This window comes from Pecten maximus, chromosome 13 (assembly GCF_902652985.1).
Source record: "Pecten maximus chromosome 13, xPecMax1.1, whole genome shotgun sequence".
In the NCBI taxonomy this organism is placed as follows: domain Eukaryota; kingdom Metazoa; phylum Mollusca; class Bivalvia; order Pectinida; family Pectinidae; genus Pecten; species Pecten maximus.
Window position 1 is genome coordinate 3,364,507 of NC_047027.1, and position 25,972 is coordinate 3,390,478.

Consider the following 25,972-nt stretch of genomic DNA (forward strand, 5'->3'; position numbering starts at 1 on the left):
CTATAACGAGGACGACCAGGAACCTCACATCTATAACGAGGTCGACCAGGAACCTCACATCTATAACGAGGTCGACCAGGAACCTCGCATCTATAACGAGGACGACCAGGAACCTCACATCTATAACGAGGACGACCAGGAACCTCGCATCTATAATGAGGTCGACCAGGAACCTCACATCTATAACGAGGACGACCAGGAACCTCACATCTATAACGAGGACGACCAGGAACCTCGCATCTATAACAAGGACGACCAGGAACCTCGCATCTATAACGAGGTCGACCAGGAACCTCACATCTATAACAAGGTCGACCAGGAACCTCACATCTATAACGAGGATGACCAGGAACCTCGCATTTATAAGGAGGTCGACCAGGAACCTCACATCTATAACGAGGACGACAAGGAACCTCACATCTATAACGAGGACGACCAGGAACCTCACATCTATAACGAGGACGACCAGGAACCTCACATCTATAACGAGGTTGACCAGGAACCTCGCATCTATAACGAGGACGACAAGGAACCTCACATCTATAACGAGGACGACAAGGAACCTCACATCTATAACGAGGACCACAAGGAACCTCACATCTATCACCCGGTCGATCAGGAACCTCGCATCTATAACGAGGACGACTAGGAACTTCACATCAATAACGAGGACGACTAGGAACCTCACATCTATAACGAGGACGACCAGGAACCTCACATCTATAACGAGGACGACCAGGAACCTCACATCTATAACGAGGACGACCAGGAACCTCACATCTATAACGAGGTCGACCAGGAACCTCACATCTATAACGAGGACGACCAGGAACCTCACATCTATAACGACGACCAGGAACCTCGCATCTATAACGAGGACGACCAGGAACCTAAATGTAATACCATTATTTGGCCACTCATAAATCAAAATTTTGGATTCAATTTCACATCAATGTTTTAAAATCAACATACTATAATGAATATTTTATTTTAAATTAAATCAAATTTTTATTATGCTAGTCATGGAACACACTACACCTTTTTTCACTATAATATGATTGGAAAAGGAGTTTGAGTAATCTGCCAGCAATGTACACACTGGTATTAACCCTGGGGACTTTCAAACAATACAGAACTCTGAGCTAAACTTGTCATAGCAGAAAAGACATTATCTCTTTTAAACTTGATGGCCATGTTGGAAATAAATCTGTATTAACATTATCCACAGATAACAATAAAGAAGAGCTGTAGCGTTCACGGCAGTGTAAATGACACAGTGATAACAAACCACTATTATCACATTAAATTCTGTTTTCACCTTAAAACTATTTTATGTTTTTTTTATACAAATAACAAAGAAATGTCAGTATTATCAAGTTAAAGTATCGATCATATCAACGAGAAAAGATCAACAGTCTTTGTTACGTCACCAGCGGAGCCTTGTTACATCACCAATCGGTTATATGATACAGACTACACACACTTTCATTAAAGTTGAATAGATCTAGAAATGATGAAGAGAAATTTACACAAAGATGTTCTGAACCATCGCCAGCTTATCACATCAATTCTGCAGATACAGTTGACACCCATTCAAAAGCCGTTATTCCCACTGAACCAACAATGCTACGTTTGGCAAATCATGTTTGATAGAATTTGTATGATGTTTCATTATAGATAAAACACTATCAATCAACGAGATAAAATTAAAAGTAGGGGTTAGATGTAATGCAGCTTAATCCTGTTATAATACTAATATGTGCCAGACGACGGCCTCACAACTCATCATTATATTCATGTTCATCTACTGTAGGGTCCTGAGGCCACACAACAGTTCTGAAAAACAGATGGCATCTGGGTTATACTGTATTTCTAGAAACCAGAGATCCCAAAGGGATCTTGGCAGCCGCCATTGAATTGAACTTTATGGTTATATGCATTGATCTTTTCTCTTCTGTTCTTAACTCTAATGGAAACCTATATATATAGCTACAAATAAAATCCAACTGTTGGCCATTTTGTTTTCAAATCAAACTCAAAATTAAATGGGCACAATTAGGGAGCAAGGTTTTTGTTTTGTTTTTTGTTTATTTTGTTTAATTTCTTATTAATTATATAACAGCCTGGGTCATTTAAGGACATGCCTGGTTCTGGAGGTGGAGGAAAGACAAGAACCACATACCTATGGTCAGAACAGGTAACTACCTCAAGCAGGTTTCAAACTAGCAACCGAGAGGTGGAGGGCTAGTGATAAAGTGTCAGGACACCTTAACCATTCGGCCACCGCAGCCCCGGGAGCAAGGGTAACCTACACACCAAGGTTGAGAAATATCAGTCTAGCACTTCTGAAGAAGTAGAATTTTGATGATGGTGAGCTAAAAACAATCCACCATAATTCTCATGGAGAAGAAAAAAATTCAATATCAAATATTGAATGTCAAAAATTAAATGATTTCTGTTGGTCATCCTGAATATCTCATTAATCATAAAAAAGGGCGTGCAAAAAACTCTATCGAGAATGCATTATACCTTGAAGTATGTCTGAGAAAACCCTGGAAAACTGAGAGGACATACTAACAGAAAGACAGACAGGCGGATGGATGGAGAGGAAACCAATAGTGCCCCGGTTTTACTGGTAGGAGACTAAATTCCTGAATGTCTAAGCTAAATGAGGCATGCACAACTGTTAATATGCCCTCAGACTGGCTACAAGTCCCTTTACGTTGTGAAAATATTTCCCCCTGAGAAAATATAAAAATTAAACAAGCATTATTAATGTGTATCACTAAAGTAGTCCCCTATTGGCCCCTGCTAGGGCACTGACAAGGATTTCTAAAAATAGTAAAATTAATTATGACCTTGACCAAACAACCCCAAGCCTTGGTCCTTTGTATTTGTGCGAGTTTGACCTTGGTCCTTTGTATTTGTGCGAGTTTGACCTTGGTCCTTTGTATTTGTGCGAGTTTGACCTTGGTCCTTTGTATTTGTGCGAGTTTGACCTTGGTCCTTTGTATTTGTGTGAGTTTGACCTTGGTCCTTTGTATTTGTGTGAGTTTGACCTTGGTCCTTTGTATTTGTGTGAGTTTGACCTTGGTCCTTTGTATTTGTGTGAGTTTGACCTTGGTCCTTTGTATTTGTGTGAGTTTGATCACAATCCTTCAAGGAATGAAGTCACTAGAGTGCTGACAAACTTTGGTGTTATGTACATACAGACAGACAGAGACCTAACCTATATAGTCCCCCGGTAGAAATTGTCTTGTTTTTATTTGTGATTTTAATATTGTACAGACCAGCCAGTCTACTAGGACCCATAATGTCCTTTTATTGGTGTTAAGATACAGCAGCCTGTTTACAGGACAGACTGACAGACAGATTTGGAAAAAAATCCCTTAAATTAAATACCCACGATCATCACATGGTGACCTGGCTGGTTAATCAGGCAGATCAAACTAAAACATTAATTTAACTATCAATATAAAATATATCGTGCAATACAATGTTATTCATAATGACTTCCTTCACATGTAAAACAAATAACCACAGGAATATTGTCAGAGTGCTGGTGACTGTGTGATAAATATTTAAACATTTGTAAAGTACAGGTGAACATACCACAACAGGCATTTATATTTTGTTGTCCTGTGGGGGTAGGGGACATACTCCTGAGGGGTGGTAATGTGATTGTCGTCCTGTGGGGGTAGGGGACATACTGGTCCTGAGGGGTGGTAATGTGATTGTCGTCCTGTGGGGGTAGGGGACATACTGGTCCTGAGGGGTGGTAATGAGATTGTGGGGGTAGGGGACATACTGGTCCTGAGGGGTGGTAATGTGATTGTGGGGGTAGGGGACATACTGGTCCTGAGGGGTGGTAATGTGATTGTTGTCCTGTGGGGGTAGGGGACATACTGGTCCTGAGGGGTGGTAATGTGATTGTTGTCCTGTGGGGGTAGGGGACATACTGGTCCTGAGGGGTGGTAATGTGATTGTTGTCCTGTGGGGGTAGGGGACATACTGGTCCTGAGGGGTGGTACTGTGATTGTTGTCCTGTGGGGGTAGGGGACATACTGGTCCTGAGGGGTGGTGACGTGATTGTTGTCCTAGTTGGGGTAGGGGACATACTGGTCCTGAGGGGTGGTAATGAGATTGTGGGGGTAGGGGGACATACTGGTCCTGAGGGGTGGTACTGTGATTGTTGTCCTGTGGGGGTAGGGGACATACTGGTCCTGAGGGGTGGTGACGTGATTGTTGTCCTCTGGGGGTAGGGGACATACTGGTCCTGAGGGGTGGTACTGTGATTGTGGGGGTAGGGGACATACTGGTCCTGAGGGGGTGGTAATGTGACTGTTGTCCTGTGGGGGTAGGAGACATACTGGTCCTGAGGGGTGGTAATGTGATTGTCGTCCTGTGGGGGTAGGGGACATACTGGTCCTGAGGGGTGGTACTGTGATTGTGGGGGTAGGGGACATACTGGTCCTGAGGGGTGGTAATGTGATTGTTGTCCTGTGGGGGTAGGAGACATACTGGTCCTGAGGGGTGGTAATGTGATTGTGGGGGTAGGGGGACATACTGGTCCTGAGGGGTGGTAATGTGATTGTTGTCCTGTGGGGGTAGGGGACATACTGGTCCTGAGGGGTGGTAATGTGATTGTTGTCCTGTGGGGGGTAGGGGACATACTGGTCCTGAGGGGTGGTAATGTGAATGTCGTCCTGTGGGGGTAGGGGACATACTGGTCCTGAGGGGTGGTAATGTGATTGTCGTCCTGTGGGGGTAGGGGACATACTGGTCCTGAGGGGTGGTAATGAGATTGTGGGGGTAGGAGACATACTGGTCCTGAGGGGTGGTAATGTGATTGTTGTCCTGTGGGGGTAGGGGACATACTGGTCCTGAGGGATGGTGACGTGATTGTTGTCCTGTGGGGGTAGGAGACATACTGGTCCTGAGGGGTGGTAATGTGATTGTTGTCCTATGGGGGTAGGGGACATACTGGTCCTGAGGGGTGGTAATGAGATTGTGGGGGTAGGGGACATACTGGTCCTGAGGGGTGGTAATGTGACTGTTGTCCTGTGGGGGTAGGGGACATACTGGTCCTGAGGGGTGGTAATGTGGTTGTTGTCCTATGGGGGTAGGGGACATACTGGTCCTGAGGGGTGGTAATGTGGTTGTTGTCCTATGGGGGTAGGGGACATACTGGTCCTGAGGGGTGGTAATGTGATTGTCGTCCTGTGGGGGTAGGGGACATACTGGTCCTGAGGGGTGGTACTGTGATTGTGGGGGTAGGGGACATACTGGTCCTGAGGGGTGGTAATGTGATTGTCGTCCTGTGGGGGTAGGAATGTTCCGTAGTGGTCCACACTTCCTTCAGTTATTTGTGGCTCCATGCTTCACTAAGTCATTACTTTGGTATTATTATAGATCAGACCAATAGTTAGGATATCTAGAATATACAATATCATTGGTATATGATGCCAATTCCTAGTTTCCTACAATCTATATCCCATCAGACAATTCAATGGTACCATATAGGGTAATAGACAGTGCAGACAACATTATTTATATACAATAGCAGTATTCTGTTATACTTACATACTGATCCATCAAAGTCTGATATGATAACTGAAGTCACGGGTGATGTGTAGTAAACTGTTCCGTAAGTTAAATTATTCATACAGCAGTATAGATATACTAGCTCTACATATTGTGATGTATGTTTTACAACACATTGGTGGTGACAGCCGTCAGGGATGGATTTTACATCGTGGAAATCTCTGACACCTTCGAGTATAAACGTACTCCAACAACAGATCATTTATCATTATATACTTGCTGATGATATGACATAAAAAGTCAAATTTAAATGTACTTTTTTAATACACTGCAGCTTTCATAATTGACACTTCTATTCTACAGTTTTAACTCTTTCAGTACCATTGTCGACTATAGTCGACATAAAAATGTGCTCCCTCTTCCCCGTTGTCGACTATAGTCGACATAAAAATGTGCTCCGTCTTCCCCGCTGTCGACTATAGTCGACAGACTAAGTTGACGGTTTTAAAGTGTTGATTTGTTGATAGCATCAACCGATAAATACAATTACCAAATGCAATGATTTATAAAATGTGTTCAAAGCTTTTGAAACAAACACTTTGGTTGTTAAATAATTTTTATTTCGTTTGTTTTACGTGTTTTTTCGGTAGAGTAATAGTTGATATTTTCTCAATATATTCTTAATGTAAACAATATGGCGGCTTGCTACATTTGCATTTTAGATATCAGAGTCAAGGACGTTTCAGAGTGATAAATCTGATCTAGATATTATTTTGTTAAATATTTCTTAATCATGTACAAAGATAACACTAACCTTTCTGTTTCTATATGAAAATAACAACACACCAAAAATGCACATATAGCCTGCCATTTTGTTTAAACTTCCGGGGGCGAGCCTAATAACTACTTCCGGTACGGAATCCGGAAAGAACACAAAGTAAGGAAAGAGTTGATACACTGCAGCTTTCATATTTTCAAAGAATATGCTTTCATACTCTGCATTATTCCTGCCTTGCTGTTTTCCTATTGAACAGATTTCATACTCTGCAGATTTCCTATTGAACAATTTTCATACTCTGCAATTTTTTTCTTTTGAACAGCTTCCATAATCTTTGGCTTTTCTATTGAGCAGCTTTCACACTACACATGTTTTCCCATTGAACATTTTTCAGGCTCTGCATCTTTCCCAATCAGCAGCTTTCAAACTCAGCATGCAGTTTTCCTACTTGCAGCTTTCAAATTTGTCATACTCTACATTTTCCCTATTTACCCTTTCAATCCCAAGAAACTTTAGTGGACTCTGCCATTCTTTCATAATTTGAAGTCCAATATGGTCAGTAGAGGTGAAAGGGTTAAACAGATTGTGTGAGATCCTATCAATGATTGGTCAAAAACCACAACAATGTCTGTGTTTATTGGTGGTTGGAGAGCCTTCTAATGATTGGTCAAAAACCACAACAGTGTCAGTGTTGATTTGTGGTCAGAGAGCCTTCTAATGATTGGTCAAAAACCACAACAGTGTCAGTGTTGATTTGTGGTCAGAGAGCCTTCTAATGATTGGTCAAAAACCACAACAGTGTCAGTGTTGATTGGTGGTGAGAGAGCTTCCTAATGATTGGTCAAAAACCACAACAGTGTCAGTGTTGATTGGTGGTCTCTCCGACCACCAATCAACACTGAGCCTTCTGATAATTGGTCAAAAACCACAACAGTCTCAGTGTTGATTGGTGGTCAGAGAGCCTTCTAATGATTGGTCAAAAACCACAACAGTGTCAGTGTTGATTGGTGGTCGGAGAGCCTACTAATGATTGGTCAAAAACCACAACAGTGTCTGAGTGTTGATTGGTGGTCGGAGAGACTATACTAATGATGTACATGTACACCAAAGTTGGCCAGTTAATTAATGTTTAATTATAGTCAGTTTCTGACTCTTCAACACAATCACAGAATCAAGCATAAATTTTTAGAATTATGTAAAAATGATACATATAAAGAGGTAACTGGAGCTCTTAAACATATTAGAATTCTGACCAACCCCTTTAGAATGTTCCTGGCAATTGCACACATTCAAATTTTGTAGCCTAAAACGAAACATTTATAGACCTCCAATCAACAAACTTAAAGTTACACATACTTTTCTGTTTCTGCTGGATGAATTGGATTTTGAAAATTAATAACAACAAAAAATTCAAATGTTACAGCGAAGATTTATCATGTCTAAATATGGTGGGCATCTTCCCAAATTTGGGTTGTATACATTTGTACTACATACAAAATATACAGCTACATAACTGTGGCAAACTTCAAATTGTATTATTTAGCAGTGTACACAGCAAATGTAATTATCCTCAACTCCTACGATAAGACACAGACATCAAACTTCAGCTATATTACATTATCTTAGGAAAACAGAAATGCTGTGTCTCCTCTGACAGCCAGCTAGTGGTGTAAACTTGTGGCTGTTATGTAATCCACTACTCTATGTTTGTAACATATGATACTCCAACCAGACAGCTTAACAGATCATTGCCAAAATAATGGAAATATTAAATCTTAGAACTGATATTTAATATGACGTATATTAATAGATAATTATATCTCACGGTTGTCTAGTTATTGGAAAACAAAATGTACAGACTACCTAGGTAATATCCTATCAGTAGCAAGCTCATTTGTAGATATTACCTCTACTAAAGAGTCGGTGAGACTGGATATTAGGGATACAGTTGGCAAGAGTCATTGTGAAGCAGACTCTCCTAGTAGCTGGTGGCTACCTCATTGACCAACACACAGGAAGTCAACTTATGATATCTAGAGCATATTTTGATAAAACATCTTGCTCAAAGACACAACCAGGACAGCACAAGAGAGATGTCATGATCTCAGTTTTTTATCTTAAATTGCACTGCAGGGTAGGGATAAACCACACATCCTAGATACTCGCCTGAGGTCGACTTAGATATTGAGAAACAGTACCCCGAATTACACCAGGGAATTTATATTTAGTTGCCTATATATTGTCCACTTACAAGCTTACCTCTCCATCTCCATCAGACAGTGGCTATACATAATTAATACAGGTAACTAGTCTACTGGACGGTGAATACCACACTGTAATCCCTCGAATCGACCAATAAACTCAGTATCAATATAACAGACATGCATGGATGGTTCGAAGTGTTTAGGTGTTCTGTGGGTACCTGGGTACAGGTAAATTATGGATTGATGATGTGTTCTCTGGGTACCTGGGTACAGGTAAATTATGGAATAATGAAGTGTTCTGTTGGTACCTGGGTACAGGTAAATTATGGAATAATGAAGTGTTCTGTTGGTACCTGGGTACAGGAAAATTATGGATTGATTATGTGTTCTCTAGGTACCTGGGTTAAAATATGGAATAATGAAGTGTTCTGTTGGTACCTGGGTACAGGTAAATTATGGAATAATTGGGTGTTTTCTGGGTACCTGGGTACAGGTAAATTATGGAATAATTGGGTGTTGTCTGGGTACCTGGGAATAGGTTAATGAGTCTGTGCCAAGGTCATTGGTGGCCAAGGTCATTGGTGGGAGTACCTAGGGTCTTTTAGAACATAACAAACAAGAGGCCCACAGGGCCTTCATCGCTCATCTGGTTTCATGAGATATGAAACAAGAATGACGCATGTCAATATATCAAAACCATTTATATGGGTACATGTACATTGGTTTTGTTGTAATTGGGAATAATCCCAACCATTTGTACAATTTTGAATGTCAACCACCTAGAGATGCTTCAAGTCAAATTTTAATTTTTAATTTTTAATTAAAGTTTAATTCCAATCATCGGTTATGAAGAAAGAAGTCGATTGTTGGCGGACGGCGGACAGCAGACGCAGGATGCCACAGTATGGCATAAGCTCACATTAGTCCTTTGGACCAGGCGAACAAAAAATCCTAAAAAAAAACCTTTTTAACAATTTGGCCCGTGTGACCATGATAATTGGTTTAAGGTCATTTATATAAGGAAATGTCATACTATTTTGTCCTAGGTAAATTTCCTGCTAGCAAAAAATCATACCTTTAAGTGTTCTGGAACTTGAGAAAATGTTTGAAGATTTTAACATACATATTTGACCTCTGGAACCTTGTGAAAAGGTCATTATCACGGTTGTTTATATTATGAGACTTTAATGTACCTACTGGCCAAATATCAGTTCTCAGTTGCTTATAGATTCCTAAAGAAGTTAAAAGTTGACAGATGAACAGAAAATGGACACCCACTCCTGCAACATACCATAAGGCACTTTGGACCATATGAGCTATTAAATATCAGACCGTATCATCACCCTACAAGCTATCAATATAATCAAGCAATGCTATCACCAAAGTTCAAGGACAATGCTAATTAATACATTTTTGTATTTCCAAATACATCAATGAAGAAGGTCATTATCAGGATCCATAACACATCTGTTGGTTGTAAAATTGGTTGTCTAACATAGAATGCTAACCATTCCTCCGTATCAAACACGGCTATGTAACACTATTTCTACAAAATCAATGAAATGGCAGAGATAAAGAAATTTTCGAAAAACGAATATCTCCCAGTGGAATCAAATGACTGACATTCCTGTATTTTATTTTATATGATATATATTTCGATCTCATATTTTTGAAACAAAAGATATGTATATTAAGCCTAGAAGCTCTGAGAGTCTCTGAGAGTCTCCAAGGATCCTGGGAGATTAAGCGATACCATTCAAGTTCTGACATCGTCTTTTCAAATATGAGTTTCTAGTTTCAGTAAAATTTGTATTCCTTAAACACAAATTTCAAATCAATGACATAAGTTTAAGTACAAAAAAAATATCTTTTATTGCTTCTGTAGTGGTAGAAAACAAACATTTTTATCTGCTCAGAAGACAAAAACATTTTGTTGTCAATCTCCAAGATGTCTCTTGTGAAACATTACTGACGAACCTTAAAGTATCTCTTTTCCCATAAAAATGTCTTGGGATAGCATTTCACTTCATTTTCTAATTTACTTTTTATATTTCAATTTCTGTGGCTTCATAAAATGTGCTAGTCAACAACTTCTCTTCAATATTTACATTTAAAATTATTCATGAACATTTAAACTCCTTTCCACACATTTATAATTATTCATGATCATGAACCTATAACTCCCCTTCAACATTTACAATTATTCATAAACCTTTAATTTCTCTCCACACATTTACAATTATTCATGAACCTATAATTCCCCTTCAACATTTACAATTATTCATGAACCTATAACTCCCCTTCAACATTTACAATTATTCATGAACCTTTATTTTCTCTCCACACATTTACAATTATCCTGAACCTTCAAAGTCCTTCCCACACATTTACAATGTTTTGTGATCCTGATTTAATACTATCTATGAGTGACTGTTGACAGTCTGGGGGACCCTGCTCAGATTATCTAATTTCATTTTCATTTCTCAATTTCTGTGGCTTCTTGTAAAATGTGCTGGTCAACAACTCTTCTCCACACATTTACAATTATTCATAAACCCTTTATTCCTTTCCACACATTTACAATTATTCATAAACCCTTTATTCCTTTCCACACATTTACAATTATTCATAAACCTTTTATTCCTTTCCACACATTTACAATTATTCATAAACCTTTTATTCCTTTCCACACATTTACAATTATTCATAAACCTTTTATTCCTTTCCACACATGGACAATTAGCATAACCTTTTTCCTTCACCACACCTAACCAATTTCCACACATTCATAAACCTTTATTCCTTTCCACACAATTTAAATGATTCATTAAACCTTTATTCCTTTCTCCACACATTTACAATTATTCATAAACCTTTTATTCCTCTCCACACATTTACAATTATTCATAAACCTTTTATTCCTTTCCACACATTTACAATTATTCATAAACCTTTTATTCCTTTCCACACATTTACAATTATTTATGAACCAATATTTGTGATCCTCGTCGATCTATGATTGTAGCTGTTTCAGAGACTGTTGACAGTCTGGAGGACCCTACTCGGATCACATCATACAATGTTACATGGGAATACATTGATAACATCTTCCATCTTGTCAACAATTTTGAGAAAGAATAACAATTTGAACATGAACAACCTTTTCATCTGAAACTTTTTCTCATTTGACACTCCTGAGGATGAACCAGTCCAAGTACTTGTACTGAAAATGACTTCTGTTTCTGTGTGCATGTTGATAAAAACCAGCCCGTATGTACAACCACCATTAAATCCAACTTGTGGGATCCTTAATTTGACAGTAAATGTCAGAGGGACATACAGCTATCACATAATAAGATTAGCACCTCCATCTCAAACATGTCATAAGATAGAAACCTGGAGAATTTCTCAGTCTCCTACAACACAAGAACCTCTCTTATAGAAATGTACCAAAGTACAAACGTTCAGATACAGTTAATGTGGATTCAGCGATACAAAATGTAGATGTTATTTTCTTGTTTTTCGAATTCTTCACTGCTGCTGAAGGGCCAAAGTATGGATAGAGATGTAGTACATATAGCCCTTGGGAAATACTAACGTTTGGCAATTTTTTATTATATATACATGTGTCTGAAGATAATTTTATAAGCTCCCTTCTAAAAGAGAAGGGAAGCTTATGTTGTCACCCTGCGTCAGCAGTTGGTTTTTAAATGTTAAGATTATGGTCTAAGTGTTGAAAGGCATCAGTAAACAGTAAATTATAATTGTACTAGAGTTCTAATATTTGTTTACAGGTTTGCTGTTTGGGTTAACTATTACTATCTAGAGTTGGAATGAATAATTTTGGGAAAAACGTCTGGGTTTTTTGAAAAGCATTTTGGACTTGGACTTTTGATGTCAAATCTAATGTTAGTTTTGACATTTATATTTGAGGGTTGCTTAGAGTATTAACTATTCAAGTCACTCAAGTATTATTTTCTGGGCTCAACTTCAAACATGTTTCATAATAATGATAACTCAGCAATGCTTACTATAATGCAAAACCTAATTTATACTATGTTTAATTTACCTTTAAATATTGCAATATCTTTTATGGTTATAATATTGCTATCGTTGCAATATAGATTCCAGTTGGTGAATTAACTAACCCCCTAATTCTAGTGTGAGGTGTAGTGATATACAAATTCAGGCGAGCTTTGTATCGATGGTGAACTCGCCCCCTAATTCTAGTGTGAGGTACCGTGATATACAAATTCAGGCGAGCTTTGTATCGATGGTGAACTCGCCCCCTAATTCTAGTGTGAGGTACCGTGATATACAAATTCAGGCGAGCTTTGTATCGATGGTGAACTCGCCCCCTAATTCTAGTGTGAGGTATAGTGATATACAATGTGAGGTGAGCTTTGTACCGATAGTGAACTCTCCCCCTAATTCTAGTGTGAGGTACAGTGATATACAATGTGAGGCGAGCTTTGTACCGATGGTGAACTCTCCCCCTAATTCTAGTGTGAGGTACAGTGATATACAATGTGAGGCGAGCTTTGTACCGATGGTGAACTCGCCCCCTAATTCTAGTGTGAGGTGTAGTGATATAAAATGTGAGGCGAGCTTTGTACCGATGGTGAACTCGCCCCCTAATTCTAGTGTGAGGTGTAGTGATATACAATGTGATGCGAGCTTTGTACCGATGGTGAACTCGCCCCCTAATTCTAGTGTGAGGTGTAGTGATATACAATGTGATGCGAGCTTTGTACCGATGGTGAACTCGCCCCCTAATTCTAGTGTGAGGTGTAGTGATATACAATGTGATGCGAGCTTTGTACAGTCTTCCAATCATCAGAGTTTAAGAAACAAAATTTGACAACAATAGAGAACATTAAAATTTAAGATGAGTAGAATTATCAGACAATTAAGTTTTTATATCGTTAAACATACTATGGACTTTAAAGTACTTGGTGATTACAATTAAGTTAATTGAGTAAATAAATCACATGCATTAATAAATGAAAACCATGCATTTATACCCCAAGGAGAGATAATCTGTAATACCTCGGCCCAGTTAAAGGTGATTATGGGCTAATCAGTTTAACAACAATTTTAAAATCATAATAAAATCATTTCTCGTAAAACTAACTTGACAAAAGTTTACGAAACTACAACACTTGTCAGTCTCTGCATCTTACCTGCTTATCTTAAGGAATTCACACTCAGGTTTTGAAGTAAAGGTGAAATGAGTTTTTCACTAATGAAGTGATTAAGCTAATACACCGTCCCAACAACTGGGCTCTGGTATGTGACATTGCACTTGACAGATCAATTACATCATCAACAATTTGCAAGCAATTAATTTTTAACCAATAATCAATTGTGATTTGCCGCACTATTACGAAGACTATAAAATACACACTTTTCTACTCAGGGTGTTACATTCACTGTACGGGACTATATGTAATTGTCCTGTATGTTACTCAGAAAAGCTACCTCAATTAGTAATGATTCTGGAACAAAACAGTCTGGCCATTTGGCAGAACACTCTGCCTTACACTAGATTACACCAGCTATGGTTGTTTTAAATCACTAAGGAGAACTTTATTGACATGCTTTGGTAATGAGCCACTATATGGCGTCTACAGACCAATCGTCCCAGAAAATTTATCTCATTTGTGTTGATATCTTACATGTGAGTGAAAGTCCTTGCTGTGTTTTAGTATAGAGATACAGGTTAGACAAGACAATTTCTCACACATTTGTGGTGATATATAGGTGATAGCTATAGTCCATGTTTTAAGTATAGAGATACAGGTTAGACAGGACAATTTCTCACACATTTATGGTGATATATAGGTGATAGCTATAGTCTGTGTTTAGTATAGAGATACAGGTCAGACAGGAAAATTTCTCACATTTGTGGTGATATATACCGTATTTGACCTAATAAGGGCGCCTGCCCTAATAAGGGCGCCCCTACCTTTTTTCAAGGAAATAAATCTTTGATTGAGTGTCAAAATGGTGTTCAAAAGTAATAATTCATGTGAAATATTTTGCTACTTTATGTGTTCAATTTTCTTCAGCAAATTAAGTAACTGGAACACATGTTTTCGCCACATTTTGTGTATTCCTACAGGCTACAGATGACATGTCAGTGCAAAGAGCACCCAAAACTAAACACACACGTAAATAATAACTTACCATCTTTATTTGAAGATAAAGTAAAGACTTCATTCTTGTTGATAAATAACTTTTGTTCAGAACAGAAAGCTAGTAAAAGACATTGTAAATTAATTATTAGGTCAAAGAAAACGATGTCTAATATGATCTGGGAAATCACCTGTTTCTATAAATATAACACAAAAGAGTTCCATTTGAACATAAATGGTGGAACACACGTTCTCTGGTCTAAAGATCAGCTGGCATGGTTTACAAGTTTACAGGAGTATTCAAGTCATGTTTAAGCTTAATATATGATAATGAATAGATATCTTCATCTGGAATATTTTTATGACTGAATATTTAACCGTTTCCACAACCTTGGGTATTCTGCTATAAGGTATAGTCTGTTTCATAAAACTTCAGAATAACTAATCTTAATAAGGGCGCCCCCACTGTCAATTACCCGCGCCCTGCGCCCTTATTAGGTCAAATACGGTAGGTGATAGCTATGTTTTAGTATAGGGATACAGGTCAGACAGGACAATTTCTCACACATTTATCGTGATATATAGGTGATAGCTATAGTCCATGTTTAAGTATAGAGATACAGGTTAGACAAGACAATTTCTCACACATTTATCGTGATATATAGGTGATAGCTATATATAGTCCATGTTTTAGTATAGAGATGCAAGTCAGACAGGACAATTTCTCACACATTTATCGTGATATATAGGTGATAGCTATAGTCTGTGTTTAGTATAGGGATACAGGTCAGACAGGACAATTTCTCACACATTTGTGGTGATATATAGGTGATAGCTATAGTCCATGTTTTAGTATAGAGATACAGGTCAGACAGGACAATTTCTCACACATTTATCGTGATATATAGGTGATAGCTATAGTCCATGTTTTAGTATAGAGATACAGGTCAGACAGGACAATTTATCACACATTTGTGGTGATATATAGGTGATAGCTATGTTTTAGTATAGAGATACAGGTCAGACAGGACAATTTATCACACATTTGTGGTGATATATAGGTGATAGCTATGTTTTAGTATAGGGATACAGGTCAGACAGGACAATTTATCACACATTTTGTTGTGTATGTAACAAGAAAGTGAGAAAAATATGCCTCCATCAGGGATCAAACCCGTGACCCTCAGTTTGCTAGTCCACCAGAGCTACTGGTTGGGCTTGAAATCCCCCTTATATTTAAGTGTACAAAGCTAGAAGTCGGCTGTATCATTATGTAGCTATAACCTGCCAAGGTTATATTTGTCCTCATTCACAGAAATAACAGGCTATATATATGTATGCATGCATATTGCTGTTCTCAATTCATTGAGGACACATTTTTGTATTGATTCAATATGGTGATAGAACAGTTTTTAGGAGTTTGCAGCAGTCACGCACAAATACCAATGTAAATGATTATTTAATGATTGGATCAATCATCACATTAAATGTGTCCTTGTGTGATCGGGAGAAACAAAGGTACGAATTTATGTCAAAACGCAGGCAAATTGGGGCATCACAAACAGGAAACATTATTTCAAATTTAAAATTTTTAACCGCGTTGTTAAGAACACACAGTATTAGTCCCATCTGTCGAGCTCTCGAGTCTTCAAAGCTACGCCTGAGTAATAGGAAGGAGTCTGTAATAGGAGGGAGTCTTAGTAACGACCCTGGAGGGATTTCTTATAATGTTAGTTTTACATGTACATGTGATAGGACAACAAAGGCTTAGTATGTGGGCGTCTTAATATGGGGGTGTTTCAGTATGTGGGTGTTTTAGTTTGGGGGCGTCTTAATATGGGGGTGTTTTAGTTTGTGGGTGTTTTAGTTTGGGGGCGTCTTAATATGGGGGTGTCTTAGAATGGGGGTGTCTTAGTTTGGGAGTTTCTTAGCATGGATGTTTCTTCAGCCACTATGGGGGTGACTTGGTAAAGGGTTGTCTTAGTATGGGGGCATCTTAGCATGGGAGTGTCTAAGTATTGGGGTGTCTTAGTATGGGGGTGTTTTGCTATTGGCAAGAGGTGTTTTAGTATGGGGGGCATCTTTGTATGGAGGCGTCTTAGTATGGCAGTGTCTTAGTATGTGAGTGTATTAGTATGTGAGTGTCTTAGTATGGCAGTGTCTTAGTATGAGGGTGTCTTAGTATGTGAGTGTCTTAGTATGAGGGTGTCTTAGTATGGGGGTGTCTTAGTATGGGGGTGATGTGGTATGGGGTGACTTGGTATGGGGGAGATTTGGCATGGGGGTGTCTTAGTATGGGGGCGTCTTAGTATGGTGGTGTCTTAGTATGGGGGTGATTTGGTATGGGGGTGTCTTAGTATGGGGGTGATTTGGTATGGGGGTGTCTTAGTATGTGAGTGTCTTAGTATGGGGGTGTCTTAGTATGTGGGTGTCTTAGTATGGGAGTGTTTTAGTATGGGGGTGTCTTAGTATGTGAGTGTTTTAGTATGGGGGTGTCTTCTAGTATGGGGGTGATTTGGTATGGGAGTGTTTTAGTATGGGAGTGTCTTAGTATGGGGGTGACTTGGTATAGGGGGTGATTTGGTATGGGGGTGACTTGGTATGGGGGTGATTTGGTATGGGGGCGTCTTAGCATGTGGGCATTCCATTTCTATGGACACTAGCTATATATATAGTACGTATACTGTCTCCATTGATGCTATTTCCATGGACATTCCATTTCTATGGACACTAGTACTGTCTCCGTGGATGCTTTATCTCTATGGACAGGACAATGTTTTTTTGTGATATTTGACCAAATGAATAATGTATTTGACAATGCTTGTTGGGTAAAAAATTTAAAAGATCAATGTTTGTTAGAATTTTTCTGGGGAATCCTGTTAACATTATAGACTGTAAAACAAATTGTCTTTGAAACTTGACAAGACAGTTTATAGTTTACCTAAGTCTTCCTATGACATTCAGTATATAACTGTATAGAAGTGTTATTATCATACTACATTGTATATATGGAATATTGAGAAAAGATCAACATAAATAACATTCTCAAAAACATAACTATGACATTTTACAGGAACATTTCATGACCAAAATTGATAAAACCATGCATGCTTATCTCCTGTATCATTCAATTTTGACAGTTTGTTCTTCTGAGCAAGAAAAAAAAATATGGGAACACTACGTAATGGTGTCCATGACCTTGGTTTTAAAGCACACAAACCCATCAAACATGAGAATTTATACATCCATCTGTACATGTGTATGGTAAAGAGATTGAACATGGGTTGCAAATTATAAAAGGTAATGACTTTTATTATGATTCATGATAAATAAACTTCAATTCAATAATTTGGTTTCAGAAGAAAAATTATGGCTCAAATCATTTGAATCAGGGAATTTGGAAATTGGTGAATTTGGAAAACTTTACACACAGCAGTACGAATGGAATCACCGTTAACCCCAACATTGGCGTTGAGACAATGATACGCGGGTGAGCCAACCGACTGAAAACTTTACACACGGCAGTGTCACGAAGACTGAATGGAATCACCGTTAACCCACCGTTGTCACGAAGACTGAATGGAATCACCGTTAACCCACCGTTGTCACGAAGACTGAATGGAATCACCGTTAACCCACCGTTGTCACGAAGACTGAATGGAATCACCGTTAACCCCAACATTGTCGTTGAGACAATGATACGCGGGTGAGCCAACCGGCTGACAGAGATGTTATAATGATTGTCTATGAGATGGGCCATTATATTACACTGCCAGCTATATCATCTTAACATAATCTTATAAATCTGTATGACAGACTCCATATCTTCTCTGAAGATACTGTATCAGTGCCAAGTATCGGCCCTCAATGTACTGTATCTGTTCACACATCAAGTTACATTCTGTTCTACACTTTCACAGCTCCTAGAGATGGAAGCTCTGATACAGTAATCAACTATTAGTTGTACATTGATAGGATTGCTATAGAGTGTTAACCAATTAAATCATCACCGGGCAAAGTGTTCAAATCTTCTAGAAAAGGAATACTTTATTTCATTTTGTACATTTAACCAAAAATGCTTCCTAGAATGAGAATGTGAATAAAGTGAGTTGTCATGTTAACATTTTTATTTTGTTTCTAGGAAAGATATTAAGAACACTTTATCTTAAACACAAGAAAATATAATGAACTCAAGATTTGCCAATATTCTCACCTCATAGAAACCATGATATTCCAAAGATAGGAACAATCTGGAAAGTTGTTCCTGTCATTTAAAAATAGTGTGAATACACAAAACAGATATTTCACTTACACAAATATGATTTGGGAAACGTTTATTAAGGAGCGAGATTCTCCAAAGAGTTATCTCCCCTTTTTGAACAATGGGGACACGTGAATGCGGTTTTGTGAACTTTATATATAAGTTAGCTACTGGTTTTCTGTCAACATGACTCCACCAATCGCTAGGCTTCGTCTCACCATCTAGGAATGTCCCGTCGGACCTTTTGTGTAAGTAAGTGAAATTAAGCGACATCTGTAATCAAGACTGATGACAGTTATTTCCATTCAGAAACCTGCCATCATGAAGGAAGATATTTCCTCAATGAGATAAACATGTCTACTAAGGAAATAATACCTCTTACACCTCGTTTAATGACAGCTAACAATACAGGTACAACTCAGATCTGTACTTTCTATAACATCAAACTGGTCATGATCAGCAAACAGTTTCAAGCTATTAAAATCGTCTGAAGTTATCTTCTAAAATTTGACATAGACAGTCACATGGGAGAAGATTTGTAGAGATTGCATCACAGGAATGTCAGTCTCCCAGACCGTGGTGAAAGCTTTATGATGTTGATGGTTTTAACAGTGAACTTTTATTATAAAGAATGATCAAACAACCAACAACACAGGCTGTTATGTAGACATGTGACTTCACGCACTCTTTGAAACTTCAGGACATTTCAGCTTCCGGCAATTTGTCTTTACACTTCAACAACTATTTCCAGGACATTTCTGTCGAGAACTGGCAAACCTTTTGTTCTAGATTGTTGATATGCATTGAGACTATATAAAATCATAGTCCACAAAGTGTAATTCAATTTCTTCAGAAAAAAAAGAGCATTTTCTACCATTATTTTCTAATCATTGAAAGATCTGTCATCATCTGAGACAATTGATGCTGAACATAAACAAAGTGACAGGACCAGAGGCTTCATCATCAAGTAGATCAGCAGAATCTATCGTCTGGTATGATTTTATTAAAATGACCAATATGTTGAAGAAATTTTCATTAAGTGGTTGACAGCTTAAAAATCGTAGCCGAAGGTTGAGATCCCCGTCTCATTCCGAAGAGGTTAAATAATTTTCTCTTAACCACGTGTTATAAGGCCTGTTCATCAACACAATCACATCCCTATTTTGGAGGTGACAGTAACAGTTGGGATGTCTCCCATTATTTTCACTCCAAATTGTTGTATTTAAACCTGAATATGTATTGTGTCCGTCTTCATATAGATATACATACTTGGTTAGGATCAATAGTTGAACTAGTTTATATCACATCGACCAGTATAAATAATTACAACTGAGTAATGTCCATGTAATCTGGTTGTGTGATACTTAGCTACACGAAGAGACACTAGTGTGATATTACAAGTTCAATCAAGTTAATGTTCATTAAAGTGTTAAACATCTTATAGCATATATAAAATACATCATAAAATATTCCTCTCAAGAGAGTTGTCCAGCCATTTATGACTTATTTAGACACTGTATTACAATAAAAAAAATAAAGTATAAAAGTATTACATACTAAAAGTTAATAGTATTACACCTATGATGCAGTGATCACTTCCATGGGGGGATCCTTCCAAAAATTATATTGTTTGTAATGTTTGTGTACCATCCTCACAAAAGGATGGGTATCATATATATCTTCACAAATACCGTATTTGACCTAATAAGGGCGCAGGGCGCGGGTAAATGACAGTGGGGGCGCCCTTATTAAGATTAGTTATTCTGAAGTTTTATGAAACAGACTATACCTTATAGCAGAATACCCAAGGTTGTGGAAACGGTAAAATATTCAGTCATAAAAATATTCCAGATGAAGATATCTATTCATTATCATATATTAAGCTTAAACATCACTTGAATACTCCTGTAAACTTGTAAACCATGCCAGCTGATCTTTCGACCAGAGAACGTGTGTTCCACCATTTATGTTCAAATGGAACTCTTTTGTGTTCTATTTATAGAAACAGGTGATTTCCCAGATCATATCAGACATCGTTTTCTTTGACCTAATAATTGATTTACAATGTCTTTTACTAGCTTTCTGTTCTGAACAAAAGTTATTTATCAACAAGAATGAAGTCTTTACTTTATCTTCAAATAAAGATGGTAAGTTATTATTTGTATGTGTGTTTAGTTTTGGGTGCTGAGAACTTTGCACTGACATGTCATATGTAGCCTGTAGGAATACACAAAATGTGGCGAAAACATGTGTTCCAGTTACTTAATTTGCTGAAGAAAATTGAACACATAAGTAGTAAAATATTTCACATGAATTATTACTTTTTAACACCATTTTGACACTCAGTCATATATTTATTTCCTTGAAAAAAGGTAGGGGCGCCCTTATTAGGTCAAATACGGTATATGTGGTCATAGAGTCAAGGAGATACCAACTGAAGAAAACAAACTGAAGTAAAGAAATGAAGTCATTAGTCGGGCTGTGCAAGTGGTTTTCATGTAGTGACATCATGTATAGTAAAGTGGTACAAGCCAGTTGTTACAGACAGGTGGTTGTTATAGACAGGTGGTTGTTATAGACAGATGGTTGTTATATACAGGTGGTTGTTATAGACAGATGGTTGTTATATACAGGTGGTTGTTATAGACAGGTGGTTGTTACAGACAGGTGGTTGTTACAGACAGGTGGTTGTTATAGACAGATGGTTGTTACAGACAGGTGGTTGTTATATACAGGTGGTTGTTATAGACAGATGGTTGTTATAGACAGGCGGTTGTTATATACAGGTGGTTGTTATAGACAGATGGTTATTATAGACAGGTGGTTGTTATAGACAGTTGGTTGTTACAGACAGGTGGTTGTTATAGACAGATGGTTGTTATAGACAGTTGGTTGTTATAGACAGTTGGTTGTTACAGACAGGTGGTTGTTATATACAGGTGGTTGTTATAGACAGGTGGTTGTTATAGACAGTTGAATGTTACAGACAGGTGGTTGTTATATACAGGTGGTTGTTATAGACAGATGGTTGTTATATACAGGTGGTTGTTATATACAGGTGGTCATTGCATACAGGTGGTTGTTATATAAGTGATCACCACACACATATATGTGCACAGGTATATATATGTTGAATTGGACAAAACTGAAATTTACAACAAAATTAAATTTCTTTTAACACCATGTTCCTTTGAATGCATCACACCAAAGCAATAGGTCAAAATAGCATCGTAAAAATTTCATGATGCAAATTACTTTTAGTCTGTCTAGTAATGGCAACGGAAATTAATTGAAATATTATGAAAAGGGGAATATAAGCCAATATCTTTTAGTGTGCAAAGTTTTGTTAAAATCAGCCAATTTAAAATTTAATTGATGTATATATCAGGATGATTTGCTGAGCAAATCGATACTGTAAGATCATATATGTAAATACATTATACATCTCGGGTAACAATATCATCAGTTTTTATCTATTTCATTAATGTTTTAATAATTGATATAGTCAAGTTATAATATATTAATTATGGGAGAGTTTCTGATCTTATTTTCATTCAGACATTGATGATTGAATATTGTAATAATCTTCTGATGTTCTTACGACACTTAATAAGGTTATATTTTAATTAGTGACTCATCTTTCTGCTATTAATATCCAAATCTTGAAGAAAGCATTGTAATGTTCGTGATATATGTGAAGTTCTGCAGTACGTGTCTCCTAAGTTGACCCATGTTTTATGTACATTCTTCAATGCTGTAAATAGTCTGACGATAACTGCGGCAATAGAGACAGTTATCATCAGTTTCAAAATGAACAACCTCGTCTATTCAAAAACCCAATTTTTTTTTCTAATTTAAGATTTAATTTTAAAAGATCAGTATTTGATTTGTGTCTTCGAAGTATTTGTACAATAATTGCATTACATAATTAACTTTGATGCTGAATGTGATGTTCTGTTGCCTTAATTGATGAAAACTCATAACATTTCAGACAACAATTGCTTGAATGATATATTTTTAAACACTTCAAATGTATTTTTTTATGTATCTTCTTTAAACCTAGACACAATATTTTTTTGTTTATGTTATTACAAGAAACATTTCAAAACTCATAAAAATATTGACGGTGACGATAACTGCCTCTGTACGACAGGAAACATAAATAAGTATGCTCCCTCGTGTACGTGGCAAACGTTAAAAGAGTCACATAAAGGTAAACACAACACTGGCACATATACTGAACCTATAACAGTTAACTTATTTTTTGAAAAGCATTCATCGGCAATGAAGCAATACCATAATACCCTCCATAGCAGAATGAAATTGGTGAATTTCTTTTTGGCAACATTTGCTAGATTTTAATGGTATACTATGTTTTGGACGCATTCATGATCAGAGAATAGAAGGGTGGAAGGTGGTGTTTAGCACGGGAGTTTAATGAAAGAATAAAAATACTCTGTTATAGTATAAGCTTATAATTAACACGGAATGTACTTATTGGTAGGACATCAAACTCTTGCAAATAATAAATATTCTCCAATTCATTATGAGATATAACCCCCGACTTTAACAATAACTTGATGAATTGTCATGAATGGATTGAATGTTAACAGTTACAAATTCAAAGTACGAAAGTCTATATCCGCTACCGTTTTATCATTATTATTTATTGATTTATTTTATTATTTTTTATTTATTTATTTTTATGATGAACTTGGAACTTTGAAAGTCAATATAGCAGGCCATACATCTTGACAGCTTTATCTGGTAGAACCATATTCCAGGCTGGCAGTGAACAACTCCAGCAGAGATGCTGTGTTCCACACGATCTGTTGGTTTCGCTTCAATAGACACTGGGCCGATTATTGACATTCTGTGTCCCCAACTCGCTTACGATATCAAAGCCAATGAGACAAGGCACTAATTTTAGGACAAATAACGTGAACAATACCGAGTCACACACTTCTAATGCCTTAAATAACAGAATGACACAAGTAAATAACAATTCTTACCTGCAGCAACCGGCAGAATGAGAACGAACAGGTACTGTATCAACATTGTGTCCCGAGCTTTGTTACATCCTCCGGCCTGAAGCTCTTGTTGGTGAAGCTGCGACGAGTCAGTCAACACTTTGTTATTATTCACTGCGCATGCGTTTCGTCTGCTTTGCAAGGTTGGTCTAAGATACAAATTGGATATCGTGTTGGAATAATAAATTTCCGGGTTGTAATTCACAAATCAATAAAATTGGATTAGAAGAGCGCAGTGTTGTGAATCAGGAATAATTGAATATCAATCAACAGATTCAGCCATTATGAAAATAAAAGTCGTGCCGTGGTGAGTCGTCGACACATGCCATGTTGAACTGAAGTCGTCTTACTGAGCAGCAGCCTTTGTGTTGCTTTCTCATTGTTACAGCAGTTTCGATTTAAATCTGCGTTGTTCAAATTTTGGACATATTGAACAAGATACTTAATTTGTTTAGTTAAAAGTTTGGACGTATTCATCAAGTTACTGAATCTGGGTAAGTTAGATTTTTAACATATTGTTAAGCAACTTAATAAGACTGACAATCTATTTACTCACTTTCTACAGAATACCTGGAACTGAAACAGCAATCCAACATAGATTTTTTGGAGGCAAGAGTAGAAAAGTAACGTTAGTTGATATAGGTTTATGTCTATACATTTAGTGTAATATCTTAAATGAGTTTCCATTCCATATGGGACTGTATGAAACGAGTCTTAACTTAGAAGGTTTTTTTTGTTTTGTTTTTTTATTTCTATTTTTTTATTCATTCTTTAGCCTTTGAAAGCAAAAACGAGTTTTAAGAAGTTTCATACGGAATGAAAGCAAATTTAATATACTTTTTATCACATAACTCAAAAAGTAACATTTTGACAGGTTTTAGGGCCAACATGCGAAGGGGTCAAAACATAGCAAGTGTGTTGCACCATTCACAATGTATGACGTCACGTCATTGTCAAATTATGACGTCACAATCGATTTCTGACTGGCGCAACCAATTAAAAACGCTCTGGGGTATATTACAGTTGTGTCATGAGCAGTAATACTAAACGGACAATTTAACTGGATAACAGGACGATCATGTGATAGATATCTGTATGGAACGCCGTTTTAACTACTACTATTCGAATATTTGTATCCATCTTCAAATAATCGAACGTAGGTATAATGAAATTTAACCTAGGTTGAAATAATGTTTATTTATTTGATTTTATGCATAGACTCAATAAAATTTTACACAGGGTTCAAATATTTAAAGATTTATCCAGTAATACTGAATGTGTGGTGTTTTGTAGGTACACTGAGGACGTGGTGTATTGTCAAACAAAACAAAGGTATATTGTTATTGGGGTATAATTTATTATTGTACACAGTTTGTCGTATACAACACTGTATAGAAATGACAACTTAATGACAACTTAATGACATGTAATGGTATAGATACTGTCCTTTCCTTATTCAGATCGTTACTTTGACGAAATTTCACGTATCAGTTTGAATAAGAAAACACATTCCTGTCTAGCCCGGACAGTATCTAAGTTTTTGTGATATAATATGGTTGTGGCCAGTGTGGTTTCTTAATTTCTGGCTCAACTTTTGAACTATGATTGATACTTCGATTTCGGTCACGTTCGAAGGTGATATATTGGAGTACTGAGCATTTAAGCGTCATTTTATTTCAAACAATTGACTGTCCATTGTATATGTATTTGATGATCACCTGTTCACCGGTTGCGCTCACCTGTATGCCTAATCAACCGTGACGGACTCGAGGCGTGAGGCTCTATAGGAGAGAGAAGTGTAAGACACGTGCATTCTTCTCCATTGTGCTTATATATAATCAATGTGTATGACTTTATTCCTGTACCCGCACACCAGTTGATCAGCACTATGCGTGCAGGGTCGGAACCAACTACGTCATCTGTACTAGGGGCGTCGCGTGCAGTGCTATATGACGACGCCATGGGCACAGGGACTTCGGAAGTGAGTAATTCAGACATGGTTCACTTTATGACACGTA

The 25,972-nt window shown here is 37.4% G+C and overlaps 1 protein-coding gene across 1 annotated transcript in view; it reads right to left on the bottom strand.

Annotated features, from left to right (window-relative positions):
* LOC117340856 (fibroblast growth factor receptor 4-like) overlaps positions 1-24,056 on the bottom strand; it is a 63,195-nt gene extending 39,139 nt beyond the window's left edge. Inside the window, exon 1 of the mRNA XM_033902627.1 lies at positions 23,937-24,056. Coding sequence (XP_033758518.1) covers positions 23,937-23,982 — 46 coding nt within the window. The 5' untranslated portion in view covers positions 23,983-24,056. The remainder of the gene's footprint in view (positions 1-23,936) is intronic.
* Between the last annotated feature and the right edge of the window lie 1,916 nt (positions 24,057-25,972).